Source organism: Corvus brachyrhynchos, unplaced genomic scaffold, assembly GCF_000691975.1.
Source record: "Corvus brachyrhynchos isolate BGI_N302 unplaced genomic scaffold, ASM69197v1 scaffold239, whole genome shotgun sequence".
NCBI lineage: Eukaryota > Metazoa > Chordata > Aves > Passeriformes > Corvidae > Corvus > Corvus brachyrhynchos.
In genome coordinates this window covers 6,408,721-6,429,057 of record NW_008246057.1, presented here as the reverse complement: position 1 = coordinate 6,429,057, position 20,337 = coordinate 6,408,721, and the positions used below count along the sequence as shown (strand labels likewise).

General features: G+C 36.8%; 1 protein-coding gene across 7 annotated transcripts in view; it reads right to left on the bottom strand.

The window, feature by feature from the left end:
- The window catches only part of FAM19A5 (family with sequence similarity 19 member A5, C-C motif chemokine like), a 524,445-nt gene that overhangs the window by 100,584 nt on the left and 403,524 nt on the right, over positions 1–20,337 (bottom strand). For 2 of the 7 annotated variants that reach the window (XR_001865752.1, XR_001865753.1), the window contains 2 exons: positions 17,303–17,395; positions 14,708–15,983 (listed from right to left, as the gene is read on the bottom strand). The exons of 2 other annotated variants lie outside the window; for them this stretch is intronic. Coding sequence is in view for 1 of the 5 variants with exons in the window: in XM_017745993.1 (XP_017601482.1) it covers positions 15,975–15,983 (9 nt within the window). In the remaining 4 variants the exon portion in view is untranslated. Of the gene's footprint in view, positions 1–14,707; positions 15,984–17,302; positions 17,396–18,209; positions 18,308–20,337 lie in introns of those variants that run through there. 3 more of the 7 variants (XR_001865750.1, XR_001865751.1, XM_017745993.1) reach the window with 3 other exon arrangements.

Genomic DNA, 20,337 nt, shown 5'->3' with positions numbered 1-20,337 from the left:
GTTTAATTCAGCAATTCTTCTAAAGTTCTAAAAGACATGTAAATATTTTTCAGGATCTGGGCCTCTGTGTATGTTCTGTTGCTGTTAACACTGGAAAACTAACATTATGAAGGCAGAAAAGATGCTTCATACTTCTGGGTGCAGTAGTGCTGTGGTATCCTCACACTCAGTGGACTAAACTATGATCCCACCACCATTCTCGTGCAAGTAAATTACAAGAGCAGAACAAGAGATTTTCACAAGGCTGGGCTTGGGGCCTGTATGTGTGTGTGCATGCACGTGTGTGTGCTCAGAAATCCATCCTTCGCCTTTAAAATTCTATGGAAAACACACTAGAACATTTACACTAACAAAAGGAAAGAACAATCCTATACCCCAGTTTTGTAATTAAACAAACTGGTCATCTGCAGCCCCTCTGAGATCAGTGGAGGGAATTACAGAATCTCCATAGAGAATACTATCCTTTTTTCTCCTCTAATTGAACTGCTTGATGGATAAAATTAGTATTGTATGTAATCTGTCTTCTTCAGTGCCTCATGAATTTTATGGGTAGAAAAGTACACTTCGTCTTGCAATGCTTTAAAAAACCCAAACACTGTAGGAATTACCAGCCATGGATTGCTTTCTATATTTCATAGAATCTATATCATCCATTTAACGGTGTAAAGGTGACTAGTCAGGAAAGTCAAACACAGAATCATAATATTTTACCTTATAAAGCAAAGTGCATAAACCGGGACATTATGGAAATTGAGACACTCTAAACTAATGAAGAAGAGAATTGTCCTGCTTTATTTTACCTACCAATCTTGAAATGTAGAAGTGCAAATAATGCAAGCAAGGTATCTGATTTAAGTTACGCGCGGAAGCTTCCTGTATGGTCTCTACAAAGAGATTCAGTTGTCTGGCCATTGGCACATATCCTACACTAGAATACATAACTTATCTTCTGGAGTTGATTTATTGGCTGTAAAAGGGTTATTAGAAGCTTATAGTATGGGAAAATTGTGGCCTCATTTTAGTAGTATAGAATGCAAGCAGCTACATATACAGTTTTATAAACTGTCATAAGTCACCAGAAATTAAGCTGATGATTTATAAGCAGTTCACAGGGCCAAATGCTGGTGTCTCCCTTAGGATAAGGTAAATTGTTCTCAGGACACTATTAACAGTACTTACAAATTCTCTACTAACTATATGGGAAGGTCTGAAAAAAATTACCTGTGTTTGAGGCAGTTAAAGACAAGGCAAAAGAATCTTCAAGATGCCTAACTTTCAGGCATATAAATTTAGATAAGACAAACTTTATCTATCAGTTATTTCACACTAGACCTTTCTCTGCCCATTATCTTGTAATTTCTTTTATATGACTGCCATATCACATGGTTCCTATTTTTACTTAGTTCTTCCAGTTTTATGTCACTGACCTCACGTACATCAACACTCACATTATATTAACAGTGTGAATGTTTAATTTTCTTTCCATGTATTTAAATTTTAAAGGTTAATTCAGTTGCAATACTTTAGGCTACGTCTATAAGACGTTTAATGAAACAATCTATTTCAGAGTAGAATTATTTAAGTGATTTTTATTTATTTTCAGAAATTGAGGTATAACAGGAGCAAAACTTTAAAAAATGTCAATATTTATTTATTTTTTATAAAAATTCCACCAAGGATGTAAAGTATTCATTTAGTCAGTATGTTCTATAGATATTTGGGGTAAAAATCATAAGGTGGGTATATACTTGCCTTCTCTAAGATCACAGATTTGAGTTCAGTATAAGAGCAGAAAATATTAAAGAGAAAACATGCAGTCACCTGAAATATGGTAAAAACACTCCATGGAGAATAAAATAAGTTTGCAAATGAATTGTTGTAAGATTTTTGTTGAAGGCCAGGCTTACAAGAAAATAAAGTCAAGTGGTGCATTTTATTATTTCAGACCCATTACAACATCACAGGTAGATGGTACCCTTACGGTGAAAACAGATTGATTAATTTTCCATACACTCCAATATTTTTATATTGATCTTCACCTTATTTGTGTTCTTTTGCCTTTCATGGATTGTTTACCACAGGAAGTTTGGCACACCATTTTTAGTGGTACTCCTTTGCTCAGTGTAGAACTTACATCACTATGACAAGCATTTCATTCTGGTTTTAATGACTTAAAGGAAATCTAAACTGAAGAATGAAATCACAGCTCTTTTCAGAATCATTCATCTGAAGTCTTAGACATTTTAGACACAGTCAGACAACTTCCACAATATTTGATTGGTTTCCACATATTTTTTCCATTTCTTTGCAAACATCCTGCCCCCCAGGGACATTTTTAATTCTCCGTAAACATTGCACCTCATTCAATAAATGTTTGCTCTCTTGTGCTGAAAAAAGTGAAGACCTTAACACTGAGGGAATAGAACATTGACGGTCTAGAAGTAGGATGTCATTCAAACTAGAGGAAGATGAGGAAATGGAAGTGGAGGAAATAACTTTACTGCAGATAATATTTCTTGTTTCTGTATGACCACAAGTCATCCTTAATAACATTTTAACAAGAAACAATCATACAAGCCTCTGCACAATTGGGATAAGAGCTCAGTCTAACTAAAACAAACATTAGCATGAAGGAGAATTTTATTATCACCCTCAAGACTGTGAACTGCAAGTTTTTGGACAATAAAGGTTACATTCACGTCTTCTCAATAAATTGCCTGCTGTACGACAGGAAGATTTCCACTAGAGTTTGCCTAGCTTTATTTTGAAACTATATTCATGGAAATTTATTATAAAAATGATGGCTTTTAGATGCCTTTAATGTAAAAACGTCCCACAAGTATTTAATGTCTGAATTGTCCAACATTTTTTCAGGTATTCAGGTGATGTTTCTATGCTTGAAATCAAAGATGTATTTTATTTAAAGATATCCCACAGTTAGTATTTCAGATACATTTATATTTTTTTGTCACTTTTTGAATATGCTGTCTCATGACCACCTATTAATTAGGGAACTAAATGAAGAATTTAGAGCATCCTATATCTCAACTGACCTTGTGTGTATCAGTGGAAAGGCAACAGGACACATGCTTGAGATCAAATTATTGGCATTTTCTCTGACATGTTAGCGGTGGTGAGGAAAGCAGATGGAAAAAACCATATTAGATATTGATCCCTTTCTCATTCCTGCATATCCTTTAATTAGATTTAGATTGTAAACAATGCTATTGTATCTTGTGACAGTATGCGTGAAATGATGGCCTGAACTGTATCTATGTATATTTTGAAATATTAGTCAAATTGAGTGCTTGGAAATTTTATGCATTAGAAATATATGCTTTTAGTCATGTTGCAAATTTTCTTAAAAATTAACATTTTAAAAAAAAATTAGAATGCCCTTTTGAATGCTTTATGAAGGAATATACTAACCTCTCTTTTAAGGAAAGGAAGTAAAGAAACACATATAAGGATGTGCTGTTAAAGTTTATATTCCAAGTATGCAGACAATGCAAACTAGCCAAGACACCAACAGGTCAGAATTTCTGCCCTTTTGTTAGGCCATGGCTGTCACTGCAGCTGCATCAGCATCTGCCAAGCCAATACCATGCCAACGAGCAAACATGCTCCTCCATTTTACACACACAATGGTACCTCACAAAATTATCCTTCACAAAGCTTATGTGAGTTCAGCAGTTTTTCAGCTTAGATCTGTTGTCACACAGGAATTGCTCTCAGATTGTAAAACCAGCTCTCTCCTATTGTAGACCACATCAACATATTACTGATCCCAGGCTCCTATGTTTTGCCAGAACAGCAGCAGCTGAGCAGTCTGCATAATTCCCCTGCATGCTTTGAATTCTGGAGGGGCCTATTAACAAGAGATCTGTGTTGTGAGATGCAATTACACTACATAGGGTGCTATGCCAGGTCCTGGCACACTGGTGATACTAGATATAGGTTATTAAGACAGCCTGGATTCAGGAGTTTTGTACAGAGAGACAAGAATTTCACACAGAGACAGCGCTCAAAAGACCACTTCAATGTTGTTCAAAACAAATACAAAAAAGTATGCACCTGAGATGAAATATAATGTTACATGTAAATAAATTTACTGATTTGGATTTCCCATTCTGTTAGGTAGTGGTGCAGAGTAGCAATGAAGTACACTCTTCTCAGTGGTGGCAAGCAGGACAAGAAGCAAACTGAATAAAATAAAATTCCATTTTAAAAAAAGAAGTTCTGTTTTATTATTACTTTTTACTGGTAGGATCATCAAACAGTGGAATAAATTGCTGAGAGAGGTTGTGAACTCTTCACTGTTGAAAGCACTCAAAACTGACTGATCAAGATCCCGAGAAACCTGCTGTAGTTGACAATATCCACCAGTCCCTGCCAAGCTCAGCTCTTCTGCCAAAAGACATACATACTAGTGAATTAGTCAGCTGATTTTTAAGATATAATAATAATAATATATATGTTCACTTTGAAGAGAATTGCATGTATATGCTGGTGCCAGACCTTCCAATTCCTACTAGAGCATAAAAACTGGATATTTATTTTTTTAAAAAGTGGGTTACACTCCACCATGATAGGATAGATCAAAAACTCAGCATGCCACACATGAGTTACAAAGATTTCTGCTCAAGGCTATCTAGTGAAAAAAAAAAAGCAGTTTCTTGAGATTTAGTGAATCCACTTTTTTTTTCATTTAAAATATTATTCATTGCACTCTGTTCCACATACCATGCAATCTACTTCTCTGTTCCTTTCTACCAAAGCAAGACCAAACCTAAGTTTTACAAAGGATTTTGGAGGAGGGCAGAAGGTGGAGAAGAAGATAGAAAGAGGTTGATCCAGTGATTTCTGATATGGACTACCTATCGCTATTGACTTCTCAGCATATGGATACAGCAATGGGCAGCAGTAATAAATCTTAAAATAAATTCAATGAGATGGTCTGAATGGAATAATCTTAATGGAGTGACTCGTCTTCAGTAAACACAAGCCACTGAGAAGTCATGGATTGCAACTCTTTATTAGTAAGTGTACTGAGGTTTTCCATTGCCTGCAATCTGCAGTCAAAGTACTTCTAAAGCCTCAGATACCTGGAGCTGGCTGTACAAGGGAGCAAATACAATGTCAAAGGCATTTGCTTTTCCTTATTTAATCCACTGAAAATGCAATTATCCCCAGAGACAGGAGATGAAAGAGACTTGGGAAAAGGGAATTTTTCTCAGTCTTATTGTCAAGGGACTGTCTTGTCAGGCTCTATTGGCTTCACTAATTTACTTATTTCCTAATATTCTTCAGACCTCAGCACCTTTGTTAAGAAACAGTACTGTACCTTTTACATTTATTTCTGTAGTTTGAAAATTAACTTTTTTTTAAAGTTGTGACTTAAGTGGCTTTGAGGATCAGTGGAGTTTTGGTTTGGGTTTTTTGATTGTTTTGGGGGGTTTGTTTGTTTAGCTTTGGTTGTTTAGTTTTATTTTTAAAGACAGTGGCTATTAAAATGTGCTGGATTAGAGACTAAATCCCTTGTATTGCAATTAATGAAGAAAGATGTCAGTGTAAAAAAAACCCCAAACAATTACAAAGAAAAAAGAAAAGGGGCTTCCAGGGGCCTCAGTGATGAGGATCTAGGTCTGTCCATGGCCAGCTCCACCCAGCTGAGCCCCTTGGCCAAGATGGGAGCACCAGTGGAAAAACAGACTTAAGAAAGGTCAAAATACTGCACAACAGTGAAAAGTGAGGTAAAAAACTGTAAGAAACAGCCCTTCAGACACGTAGGTCAATGAAGAAGTGGAGTGGAGGTGCTGCAGTTGCCAGAGATGAGATTTACCTGCAGCCTGTGGAGGAGACCATGGTGGAGCAGATGTTTCCCTGCAGCCCTTGGAGAGACTCTGCTGGAGTAGATATCCACACTGTAGCCTGTGGGAGATGACACATTGGATGGTGTACATGGATATCCTGGTTTTGGCCAGGACAGTGAATTTTTCCACTGTAACTGTGAGGGGGCAGAGGCCAGAGCCATGTGGGTGTGTGGAGGTTGTTATTCTGTACCACTTACTTCACTGCCAGGGAGCAAAAGTAAGGGATTCTCACTTCCAAGGAGGGGAGTGTGGCTTGCGGTAATGAAGAAAAAAGTGGCATGTGGAGGATCTGCCACCATTTCATTCATTGTCTCAGGGGTCACATGGGGCTGGGTTGGTCTCTTTTTGTATACTTTTGTTATTAATGTTGTTTTCGTTCCTGTTTGTTTTCTTGTCTGGATGTTGTTTCCAGTAAATTGTTCTCATCACAGCTCGAGATCTCTCTTTTGTCTCTCTCACCAGAGGGGATGGGGACGGGGAGAAGCTCAAGCTCATGGTTTGCATTTTACTGGAAAAACTTAATTAGGGAATACCATTCCTAAACCACCACAGTGGATATGGTCTGAAGGAACTGTGGCCTGTGGCAGACCCACACAGAACTGGTTTTCCCTTGAGAACTGCAGCCCACTGGAAGGAATTGTGCTGAAGCAAGGAAATGTCTCAGGAGGCAAGAACAGTAAAGAGGTTGTTATGGACTCAGCACTATCCTCCCATCCCATACCCTCCTTGAGGACAGGAGGAGGAGGAGTTTAGAATGAAGTAGTGAAGTTGAACTTTGGGAAAAAGAGGAGAGAGAAGGTGATCTTTAAATATTGTCTTTTTTTCTTACTATCCCCTATGTTTTGATTGTTGATACATTGGACAAATTCTCTCAACTTCAGTCAGTTTTTCTCTTAAGATTAATTCATAAGTTATCTCCCTGTGCCTGTCTCATTTTCTCCCCCTGTTCTGTTGTGGAGCATGAGGCCAAGATTAACCCACCATGTGTATAAAATCCAAATCAAGTTACCTTGAATACCAGGAGCAGCAATATTTTTGAATACGTTGTCAAAATGTAGCTAGAAAGACTCTGTGAAGAGTCTGTATGGTTGTACAGTATGTGCAGTACAGGAAGAATCACACTAAAAGTGCCCAACTTTTGTTAACAGTAGCATAGAAGATGTGAAGACAATGTTTCTCTTGCAAATATCAGCATCTCCAAAAGGTCAGAACAATCCTCACGTATGAAAGACTAAATATTTCTACCTCTACCACTTAAGCTCTATAGATTGTATCTCTGAATTTTTTTACCCATGTTGATATCACAGCTCCTGAGTGTAACATCTATGAGAGCAAGAAAGACAGTAAGCTCAAACCAGACAGTGTCCTTCACTTTCTATATATATACACACATACATTTATATAATATATTTAAGGTAAAACTATTAACAAAATGGTAAAGTTATCCTTTACCTGTGCCCAGATTATCCCACGGTTTTTCCTTTTTAATTATCTATTTTCACATCATTTTAAGCCAAGAATGAGGTTGTAATCCAGGACTTGAAATACGAAAGAGTATTTGGTCTTTCAGTTCATATGACACATATTTAATATCATACCGCATTTCCAAGTAGCAGAGAGGTCAAGGTGTCTCATTACATAAGGGCACTTTGATGTTTCAGTTGGTGCTGTGAGGTTGTAGCATTTCAATACTTGTACACTTTTTAACTCACATTTATTTAATCCCTGCTAACGGGATTAGAGAGTTATGATGCTTCCTGGCAGTAGGTATATTGTCCTGTAGATTTTTGCAGATCTTCTGTTAAAGGGAGTTACACACTGGAGTACCAATGTCTATTAATACGAATAGCAGCTTCCACAAACAGTCTTCTAAACAGCAATTTGGGTGTCCTAAAGCTTTCTAGTCATTCAGGAGAAATGACTCTGATGTCAACACTTTAGCAGCAGAGAAACATCCATTCCTCTATAAGCACTCACAAGAGACTCTCAAGCAAGACCTTTTTTTTGTTTTAGTTAGTGGAAATGTCTTCTATTCTTGAGCCTATTAACTTGTAACAATAGAAATAATAGGAGCTGAGACAGGTGTAGAAAGTTTAATTCTCTTCTTCCTTGCGAGCCTCAAATTTAAAAAGGGAGTTCAAAATTCATGATAAAAAAGGTTATTAAAATTCATGAATGCTAGTATAATATAATTTTGATCTGCACAGTTTTTCAGGGATTGTTGTCAGTTTCTATTCCACTGTTAGCCATCATTAACAGCAAATATGACAGATACACTAATGAAATCGATTTGGTCATGTTATCAATTTAATCCAAAAATGTAACCCCATTTTATTACCTTGTAAGTTATAAAGGCTTATAGGCTAATGTCATCTGTCACTGTAAGAGTTCTCCGCCGAACTTCTTAATAAATAAATGTATGTTTATTTTTTTATATTTTGAATTAATTACTTCAATACAGCAGTAATGCTGGTTTAGCTCATGGTAGGACTGAAATATTGGTCAATGCACTCTAGTAAGGGAAACTTTTCAGTGAAAGGAATATAGCAATACAGTATTGCCCTGGAACCTTGCTACAGCTCGGCAATAGATAACTGTGCAGCAATATTCCCTGCAGCCAACTCACTCTCTAAGAAACTAATACAATCCTCAAGCCTCTATAAGAGTTGTGCCTTGTTGTAAGGAAGTTTTTTTAAGGTACAATGAAAGCAGGATTGTCCTCAAACACATACCTCTCTCATTAATAACATTAGAAAGCTCAACAAGATACTCCTCCTTGTAGATGGCAGTATTTTTTTTTGAGCATTTATTATCTGATGAAACTACTTTATAGCTTTTATATTGTGTTTGGAAAAATAACAGACCAAGCTAGGTATCATTATGACAGGTGTCACCAGATGGCATCATTACAAACAGACTTCTGAATTATTTCACTGCGCGATTAAATATTTAAACTTGGGAAACTTCTCAACTATGAACATAAGCTTAGGCATTATCTTTAAAAATGGAATGAGAAGCAATATTTTTACCTCCAGTTAGAGTTTGTTCTCAAGGAAGAATTGGTTTTGGAGCACAGAAATATATTGTTGGACGTGAATAGTTGTTTTACAAGCTGTTTGCCTTGTTTCCAGACCCAAGGCATCTTTACAAGTAAGTAGAAAGTCAACAAGCTTTACCATGCATCTATCTAGATTTTTTAATTCTTCACAAGACAGTAAAAGAATGATAAAAGACTTCTGAAAGAGCAAAATTTTCTTTTTTTAACTGGAGAGAGATACTGAAGAAATCTTTCATTCCTGTTCTCAGAAAGCCATTCAAATTGCAGTGATTTCAGATTATGCATCCTATACAAAATCCCCTCAAGAGTAGCAAACCTGAGGGCCAGTTGCCACCTGGCATACAAGCGCTCAGCTAGAGGCAGTATCATGACATGGGCTTTTAGTTGGTACTGCACCACACACTGCCAAACCCACACCAGTAGCCAATAAATAATTCCTTTAGAACTGCTGGTAACCATTGCAGTGGGTATGTCTGCACAGCACTACAGGCTGCAACAATGGGAGAAAAAGGACAGGAGAGGAAGCTTGCTGAGTTTGTCAAACTGCCTAAGGAGACTACAGTTACCATCTAAATAATACAAAGTGATCATGTCACGGAGTCAGCGACAAATCTTCTTCCAATAACATTTTGTTAATCTACGAAGAACAAGTAATGAAGTACAGGAAACTCTAACCTGATGCATACAATTAAATACAAAGTTTTCACAACAACTTTTCTCTCTAACTTGCTGTATTTATCTTTGAGTTTAGACAGTTTTCATGTGTTCCTGGTTTGGAAGAAGCTCTACAGCAATGCATGTATGTTTCTGGAAGAGCCTCCTTTTCATGAACAAGGTGTGGCCATTTGCTCAAGAACTGTCTGTGTCATTTCTGGGGGTGTTAGTTTCCTGTGCACAGTGAGGTCATTGTTATTTACTCAGCTAGAATTTCTGCCCATCCAGAGCTCACCCTCATTTGATTTGTTTTGCATGAGCTACAAGATACATTATCACTGTCATTTTGCTCTCTTCAAAATTCTGAGAAGAAACAAATATGCCCGTGGAGAAAACCAAGTGCTGCATAGCTACATTGAGGCAGAAATTGTAAGTTGTGCCAAATTAAACATAATTTTGTTCAAGCACCAATATATACTTTTTTATTGTTTGCTAATAGCATGTCATTTAGGCTTCTATGTCTTGAAGTTGCAGTCCATGTTGAATTTCTGCTCTGGAGGCTGCTTTAGTACACCTTTGTAGAAGTGAATGGAGAATGTGGACAGAACTAGCCCGCAATAATTTTCATCTATCCATGTGGAGATTGTCTGCATATACAGGAAGAAATATATGACCCTTGCACTTGCTTTAGTCATTGTGATGGGAAGGCCCTCTTTACTGCCACCGGGGCTCTGTGAGCTGTTTTGTGCAATGTGTTTGTACGTTAACAGCTGTGTCAGGCTTCTACTACCCAATTTTTGTTAGCACCTTCACAACTCAGTACAAAATTCTTGTTGACAGCTGATGTCAACCTTTCCTGTCATTATAGCCTCTGCCTGAGGTGGGTGACAAGTATTGTTATGCCTGTGTGAGAACCCATACTAAGCCACCTGTCTCGCTTCCTGGGTACATAGAAATGTACACATCAGCTTCTTCCAGTGCAGGGAAGGAAGACAAACACTTGCTCACAGTGCTTTATACAATGGCTTTGAGGTAGTGCTCAAGCTCCTTAGGTAGTGTAAACTGCTCTCAGCACATGCTAACATTGTTCCTTCTGTTATGTCAGACCCTATACTCCTAACATAAACACCTTTGGAGTTTCTACTCCTAAACAAAGATCTTTGCAGAGATTTTCTTTTTTCATACTAGATTTTGGTGTGGTTTTTGGTTTTTTGGGGTTTTTTTTACATTAAAAGTCCTTACTGCTTTCTATTTTTTTTACTGTATCTGTTCTTTGCATGCTATTTATTAATATTTTTAGTAAAACTGGTTTTTGATTATATGCTAATCAACTTTGTTCATTTGCACAGGTCTTTTTGCATCACTGCGGCACAATATAGTGTTTTAGTGTCACTTTCACTAGCCTGATAGTGGCAATATCAAACCTAGAAAATTGTGGGCATGGTCTGTCCAAGCCAGATGTGGAGGACATCAATGCCATGAGCACATTGTGCTTTGTGACTACAAATATAAATCGTAAGTGTCCTCCAATGGCTTGCTGGAGCTCTGAAAAGGCATAACTAACATAGGATTACCATATGAAAACAGTGACTTGACCTAGGCACTGACTAGCTTGAAAACAACATTAGTATCTATGTCAAGAGCAGAAGTTATTTTCCACATATTTCCTAAAATTTGACATAATTGAAGCCACAATTACTTTGATGGTGTAAGAAATGATAAATTGACACTCCTGATTTTCAGTTTTCCATTTTCTGTTAATATTTGGTGATTCATTTTGCCTCTGCATATCTTCATATGCCTCCCATATCTTCACTAATCTGTGTAATTTACTGATACTAACAAACCGTGCAATCTCAGTATTCATATTTCATTCATAGTCAAAAGCAGTACAGGAACTTGTGTCGATCCTCCCACAGAATGGCTCATTATTAGTTACTGTCTATTCTGGCTTATTGTAATTTCTACTTTTTAGTTTAGTTTCCATTTTTTAGTTTATATTTAGTAAGTGACAGAATTGCCTTTTATATATTACCCATGGGTCTCCAAGTTTAATGGGATTTATATCTCAAAAGAAGACAACCACATTATCAGTAAAATTCTCATCTCTGCAGTTAAAATAATGTTTCCTTTCTTATTTCCCTGTTTCAAATAATACTCCTTTTGACTGCCCTAGCATGTACTGAATACTAAAAAGCACTTATTAAACACTAAATACTCTGAAATGAAAAAAATATTTTTCTCTGGTCTTGGTTGGGTTTTTTTGCAGTTTCTTTCTTGAACTCCTTTCTCTACTCAAGCCCCAGTTTGAAATCAGAAGTCGAATATCGTGCTTTCTGTCCATCTTTATTTGCCTAAGCCCAGTGTGAGATTCATTACTTCAGTAGGATCAAATCTGTTATGTCAGAAAAAAATAGTCAACACATTCCTGTCTTTGGTCGTTACTCATATAACATCCAGCATCATACAAAGATGCTTAAAAGAAAATGCTTTCTTATGTATTTATATTTTTTAATTGGAATAGGTACTGCATATATGTAGGTTTATGTGATGAAACAGCTGGTTCTGGGTGCGGTTTTCTCCCTTGAATAAATATAATAAATATTTCAATTTAGGTTTGGGTTGGTTTGTTTGTTTTTTTGGAGTTTTTTCGGCTTCTTGTGCTACATCCACTGCTGGCTTGTTAATTTCTTCTTTCCACTAGTTCAGTTGCCCAGGCAGTCAGTGCTGTGATTTTCCTGTCAACCAATCATTTACCACCTTTTAGTTCAGCTGTTCTTCATAGCTACAGAGGCTTTTCAGACACAGAGTTGAATTCCTTATTTTCTTCTGGAAACTCTAATTAGTAATCAGGATTGTGATGAGTAGGCTATATGAGATAGTAAGTGCCTGGGTTAAAGATTTATGCAACAGCACATGGGTACAATTTCAGTAAACAAGTGAATGATTGAGGATTCCACATAAAACCTGAGCTGCTGCTAAGAAGAAATGAATTGACAAAAAAAAAAAAAAAGCTAAAAGCATAATTATGAAATTGGTGAATGATGTGTCACATTGATTGCTACAGTGTGCTAATGTTTGCTCCATTTGATATCCCAGATATTAAAAGCAGTACTTAAATGTGTCCTTGCCTGGGCTAACAGAAAGCTAAATTGAAGCTTTTTTCAAAAAAATTTTAAAGGTTTACTGCATTTCTAGAGGTTGTTTTTATTGGTCTATTATGTGTTTTTATGTATTATTCTGTTTCCTTTCAAGCATGTTTTGAAAAAGTTACTTGTGTGCAAGTTGAGAAATGACGGATATTTAATAGCATTCAAATAAGACATTACCTTCTGTCTTTCAAATTCTGCTTTTGAAGAGGCACATAAAATACTTTCAGAAACAAACAAGTTTTTTTTTTATGTAACTTAGTTTTGTAAAATTAAGGTTAACAATATTCTGAAAACATATCGTTCCTGAGAGAGAAACATTTCACCACTGCTCTTAGAGTAGTAATTCACAGTGACAAAGGCAGCCAGTGTATTTTGTTTGCTTAAAACTGTACATTCTGGGGGAGGACGGAAAAGCACAAAACACATTTTAAGTGCCTTGAAGTGTCTGTTGTACACAAGAGACTCAGAAACTAGAATGCATCTCTGAAGAGTAATCAGAATCTTTTTCCTTTATAGATCTTATCCAGAGTAAGCCTTATAACCATGTATATCTACTCTTTTTTGAGTATTTAAATATTTAGAAAACAAAAACATAAGGTTGCATATTCAGAACTGATTGGAATGTAGATTTTAGAATCATTTTAGAATGATTTTAGATGTAAAGAATTCAGATGTCCAGTCATAGATTCTCTTGTTCCTGGAAGATCCATTTTCCAGAAAATAAATGACTTTAATATGATCTGTGACTGAGCACACCAAAATGAAAGTACCCAAGACATAAAAAAGGAAGGGTAAAACTTCAAAACACAGCTCATGTCCTCAATTTCCAATTCCATCTTTCTCTCTGTGCTCCCACCTTACTTATCATCTGGTGAAATTCCTTTGGTGATGTCATGCTCAGGGAACAAGTCTCACTTATAAAAGGATTTTCTTTATTTTTCATAATTTAGCTGAACCAACACAAAACTGAATACTGTAAAGCAACAAAAAGGATGTAACAACTTTCATTTTTTTCTGTGTTTACTAAATAAGGCTACTAAGCTCCCTTTAAAATAAATCCAAACAGAGAGTTGGTAGAGTGAGGGATCTGGCTCTTGAGGTCTACATGTACAGTAAATGTATTTACCATCATTTATTGCATGACATTTTAAACCTGACATTGGTCATTTATAGTGCAGTCAGTCCATAACACTTTACAAGTGGCTGGGCTTAAATTGCTACTTTGATACTGGTCAAAATCCTATGATTAAATAAGAATTTTGTAGATATTTATTTTACTTGAAGACAAAATGATCCATAGTTCACATTTTCCTGCAACCGCTGCATTAAATAAGCCTCAATGTTTGAGTAGGCTTTAAAAAAAATTCTTTAATCAACTTTTCATTTTTGTACCTTTCATCTATGGTCACTTGAATAATCTCTATATATTTTTCTTTAGTAGAATAGAACTAGCATAACACTAAAAGTTAATTGGAGTATTAGGTAGTATACTTGAAACCAAAATACATTTGCCAGGAAGAAATTAAGCTCCCTTGTTGATTGTAGCATACCAATATGTACCGAACTTATATGCCAAAAGGTACAGTAAAAGGGAACAAGGTTTTGTTTCTGTTTTATCATAATTTCTCCCTTGTCTATGCTGTCTTTGCTAAATTTTCACTAACCAATAATGCTGAAAAAGTGGGCTTTCTAACAATGAGGTAAAACACTGAAAATGGGATAAGGACCAGGCTTCAAACAGACCCTTACATAAAAGTAGGGAAGAGAAAGAAGGAAGAAGGAAGAAGGAAGAAGGAAGAAGGAAGGAAGGAATTCGGAAGGAAGGAAGGAAGGAAGGAAGGAAGGAAGGAAGGAAGGAAGGAAGGCCTTGCTATGAAGAGCAAAGAGTAAAATATTTTACACTCTATTTTTATCAGTACATAAAGACAAAAAATAAAAATAAAATAAAAATAAAAAATGCCTTCCAACAGTGCAATGGTTGAATGCATTTATGTAATATAAACAACATTATTCTTTGCTTTTTCTACACAGTCCTCTCTGGTCATGCTTTACATCCAGAATGTCCCAATGGAAGAAAGCAAACGACACCGGTCACTTCAGAGACAACTGAAGTAATAAAACACAACTTAACTCTGAACCACTTTTCATAACTGTCAGAGTTATCACGTTAATTGTTAAATAGGATTTTCTACAAATATACAACATATAAAAACTGTTAAATATATAACTTTAGGCTTTTCAAAATACATTTAATGATCTCTTTCAAACAAGTGTTACTTTTGTTTTCTCTTTAATTTGCTTTCTGGTGCTAAATGGTGTATCAGATGAGACATAGGCCACAGATGACCAAACATGCTCTTTGCAAATACTGTATTATCCAACTTTAACTATCAAAAATGGAACTGTAGAAGAGGCATGTTTAACTGGTTAAAACGGAAAATGATTTTAGTACGAGAAAGTCAATCTAAGTACAGAGGAATAAAGGTGCCGTGTCGACAGTTTGTGTTCTTTTTGTCCAAGTTTTTCAAACATAGGTCATTTTCTCTCAGTGCTCCATTATGTTCTCTTGAACATGGCATTTCAAGAGCAGGTCTCTGAGTTAGTTTTTACTTCAGCTTTCCATAAAGACTTCTGCTGGACAACATTTCAGCTTTGTGAAAGCTGGAATCATGTCTTTGTGGAGACCTCCTTCAATTTAATGACATAACTCTGTTAAGAGTAAGATTGTGTCCACTTTAAAATAGATTTTGCTCTTTGGTCTATTGTAAATACTGAAAGTATAAGAAAATAAAAGCAATTCAGACAGTTTAGGGCACAAGAAGAGTTTCTCTTTTGCACCTCAGTCTCCTCCCATAGGCAAAACAGTCTTCTCTAAGGCTGATTGGGATGATACTCTTCATTGTAGCAGACTCTTCGGATTGAAACATGTAGGTAACAGCAAGTCCAGCAGTGGTGTATAACGCAGATGAAATGTTAACCATGAACTTTTTTGTATTGCTAATGCCCAAGCATATCTCTTTTTCTATATTCCTTAGTCCAGTGATCCTTAGAATGGTAGAACAAACTTTAGCTCATAATGCAGAGGAATTATGCTGTCATTCATGAGATACAGAGAAACAGACAGTTGGGTTGATGACATATAACGGATGATGATCAACAGCAGTGAAACTTGACTAAGTTAAGTAGCTCACAGAGAGCCTAAACCACTCCTACGAGGATTCTGTGTTGCTGCATTTGTCAGGAGACCTGTAAATCAATAAGAACAAATGAGTCAGTGTTTTAATTTGCAATTCTGCTTATCTTTGCTGTCCATTATTACAAAATACACTGTACTGAGATTTTTCAAGGAGACAGTTAATTAATTTGAAGATATTTATTTTGCACAGAATTTTCCCTGAGAAAGAAGCATATGAAAAAGCCTATATTTTTATTATAAAACGTTTATGCTTTAATAATTATTTCCAATAAATTATAACTTATAATAACTTCAATGCCATCCACTTTTTACTAAGCTTCTTGCACGTTCTTTCTCATAAAAATCACAGAATGTTCTTTTACACACATTAAAGTTACAAATAACAATGTCTAATACACATGGTGATTAAGATTACTTTTAATTTTTATGTTTAGGATGTAATGAACAATGGACATGAAAACCATGAACATATATTAAAAATGCAAAGATGTTTGTACTGGAGACTTTTCTGCAGTTAAGTTTCCAAAGAGCACTAGAGTGTGCCTAATTTAATCAATACTGCCCTCTAGCGATGCTATTACAAGTGCAAAATAATGTAAATAATGGCTATTAATAGTCAATTTAATCAGAAAATTGTTTTAGTTACGTACCAGAAACAAACAAAACAAAACAAAAAAAATCCCAACAAAATGCAAGATAATAAAAACAGGCAAAGTACTGCCCAATGAACCTGTTGCAAAGAAAATTGAATGGAAGCAGTATTTTGAAAGAGAAACAGAACCAAAGTTCACACCATTAAAGAAATCAAGAGTACTGGAAGACAGCACAAGCACAAATGAGAAAATAACAACCGATTTATACAACAAAGAGCCAGCTACTCATGCTCACCCAAAATATGAGTTTAGAAATGGTTTAAAAAATACACAGATGCTGTATGCTCCAAAATGTTGTGGGGTATATTAAGAAAGCATGATTGCTACAAAATGCTGTTTGAATTTTCAAAAAATTATCTTCTGCTTTGGCATTTTTCTGTCTCCAAGTAGTCAGAACTGTTATTACTGATGGAAATACCATGCAAAACTCCAGAAAATACTTAACAGTGAATGTAAAAGCAAAACAAACAACAAAATCAAATTCAATTGGTTTAAGCCATATATTAAATATTGCATTTTTAACCTAATCTTCAGAGCTGTACATGAAAAAAAATCTGCCTCCAAATCAATTTAGTGACAGCTTGAAACATATGGATCTCTATATATATGCATGTAGAAAGAAAGAAAGAGAGAGAGAGAGAGGCAGATAGATAGATGAATACTTTCCTTACAAGGCATAAAGTGTATGTCATAGATTTCTGCTTTTGTCCTCTCACCTTTTCCAGGAAAAAACACCCCAGAAATCTTGCAAACAGCCTTTCCTTTTCGGACTAGTGATCAGATCTCCAAACCACATGGCCTCAGACAGGCTGAAGGCAAAAAACCTGGTTGATTATTGTGATATATTCCCCTTCTTAAATATACTTTCAGCAAGATTTAAACTCTTTCTTGGGCTTCCTGATATGCCCCCTATTTTTCTTCCCATTAGAAAAGAACACAACTTTAAAGGTAGTAATACTTTTTAAGGTTGCAAGACACAAAGCAAACAATTTATGGTTTATTAGGTCTGAAAGTAAACTACTATGTGATAAGAATTAGCTTGACATAGATCCATCTTTCCTTTATCATGCTGGAATGGCCCACAGCTAAAAGCAACAGCGTAAACTGCTGATGGACTGTATGTTCAGTGTTTTCATAGTGTACTTCTCTACCATATTGGTCCCAGGATGAAGAGAGAATTCAGGTACAACAACATACATTCATAGATACCTGCTGCTTTGTCATTTTATGGGGATAAAAGCTTCCTTCCTTCCTTGCTATCCCTGTCTCCACTTTAAACACCCCTGCTGCATGAATATGGTATTAACACTTTAAAAGAAGACAAGAAGCGAGGAGAAAATTATGCACTTTAAAAATGCTGAGGAAGGGCATAGAGCAGGCTTGAAATAAAGTGATGACAGGAAGAGGAACAGATTAGAGAACAGGAGGTGAATTTACAACTTTGGACAATGACAGGAGAAAATGAAAGTGGGAAAAATGCATAGGTTAGCCAGGGAAGTATAAACATCACTTATTAATGAAGGCATGAAAAAGAAGTAAGATAGGTAATAACAGATAGAAAGGAGAAAGAAAATAAGAGAGAGCATGATGAGTCCAGAGAAGAGGAAGAGAATGCACACCTACCCTCCCACCTCCTGTTTTTTCCCTTTCGTTCCTCATTACAGGTAAATAAATCACTCCCCAGAAAAACAGACAGATCAAATAAGAGAAAAGAGGGACTCCTAAAAAAAAATAAAAAGGACTTGTTTACTATTTATAGTAATAGTTCAATCCATAGAATAGAATCATTGAATCAGTTAGGTTGAAAAATACTTTTAAGACCATCACGTCCAACCCAGTGCTGCCAAGTCCACCACTAAACCATGTCCATAAGGACCACATATATACATCTTTTAAATACTTCCACAGATGGTGATTCAATCACTTCCCTGGGTAGCCTCTTCCAAGACTTGACAACCCTTTTAGCGAAGAAATTTTGACTAATATCCAATATAAACCTCCCCAGTGCAACTTGAGGCTGATTTCACTCATTCTGTCACTTGTTACTTGGGCAAACAGACTGACCCCCTTCTGGCTACAATCTCCTTTCAGTGTGGTAAGGTGTCTCCTGAGCCTCCTTTTCTCCAGGCTGAACAACCTCAGCTCCCTCAGCCACTCCGCAAAAATCTTGTGCTCCAGACCCTTCCCCAGCTCTGTTGCTCTTCTCTGGACATGCTCCAGCACCTCAATGTCTTTCTTGTAAGTGAGGGGCCCAAAACTGAACATGGGATTTGAGGTGTGGCCTCACCAGTGCCAAGTACGGGGGGACAATCACCACCCGGTCCTGCTGACCACACTATTATGGAAACAAGCCCGAATTCCATTGGCTTTTCTGGCCGCCTGGGTACATGCTGGCTCATGTTCAGCTGCTATTGACCAGCACTCTCAGGTCCTTTTCTGTTGGGTCGTTTTACATCTGCTCTTCCCCTGTAGCACCGCATGGGGTTGTTGTGACCCAAGTGCAGGACACACCACTTCACCTTGTAGAACCTCCTATACTTGTCCTTGACCCACTGATCCAGCCTGTCCAGAGCCCACTGCAGAATCTTTCTACCCTCCAGCAGATAAACACTTCCACCCAACTTGGTGTCATCTGTGAACTGACTGAGGGTGCACTCAATCCCCCTGTCCAGATCATTGGTTGAGATATTAAGCAGAACTGGCCCCAATACTGAGCCCTGGGGAACACCACGAGTGACTGTAAGCCAGTGAGATTTAATTCTACTCACCACCACTCTCTCGGCTCAGCCATCCAGTATTTTTTTATCCAGTGAGAGGTGCACCTATCAAAGCAGCCAATTTCTCCAGGAGAATGCTTTGGAAAACAGTGTCAAAGGCTTTACTAAAGTTCAGGTAGACAACATCCATAGCCTTTCCCTCATCCACTGAGTAAGCTGCCTTGGCATTAGATGAGGTTGGTCTAGCAGGTCAATGCCTTTCATAAACCCATGCTGGCTAGGTCTGATCCCCTGGTTGTTCTGCATGTGCCATAGGATGACACTCAAGATGATCTGCTCCATGACCTTCCCTGGCACCAAAGTCAGACTGAAAGGCCTGTAGTCTGCTCTCTGGAAGTCCAAGGTGGCAGTTCTGCTGACCTCCCTCTTTCCTTCTCTAAGAATTGAAAACGTGAATCAAAATGCATGAGAAGCCACTTCCCTGACAGGCAAGTTTTAAGTAAAATGGTGCTCTTGATGAGTGTTTGGCAGCAATTTTTAGAAAACCATTTAGGTCATGAGATTGCAATAATAACTGCAACTTAAATAACTATTTACATAAAACTGCTTCAAAGCCTGGGAAATTTGTTTTCACATTGTTTTGGTTCTTTTTTTCCCTTCACTCAGGATATTTGTAGCAGCATCAAATTAAAGAAGGCCTGGGTACCAATCACATAGGACAACATTTTCTATTCTGTTCATACATAGAACTCATGTCAGTTCTAGGTACCAATGCACATCTGTTTGTCACTGACTTCAGTGAAGTCAGAATTTTTTCCTAGTGCTTCAGACAGCATGTTCTGCTTCCTTTGGGAGGAGCCAAATATTTGGGCTGTAAGTTTGAGTTTCTTCAAATTTGAGTACTGAATGGGAATCTAGTACCAGAGATTAAAATACTACTGTATGTGTTCTGATGGTTTACATGGTGGAAGTCCAAGCCCCTGCATGTTCCACAGGAATCTGCTCAAGAGGAAAACAAATTTTCCTGCTAATAG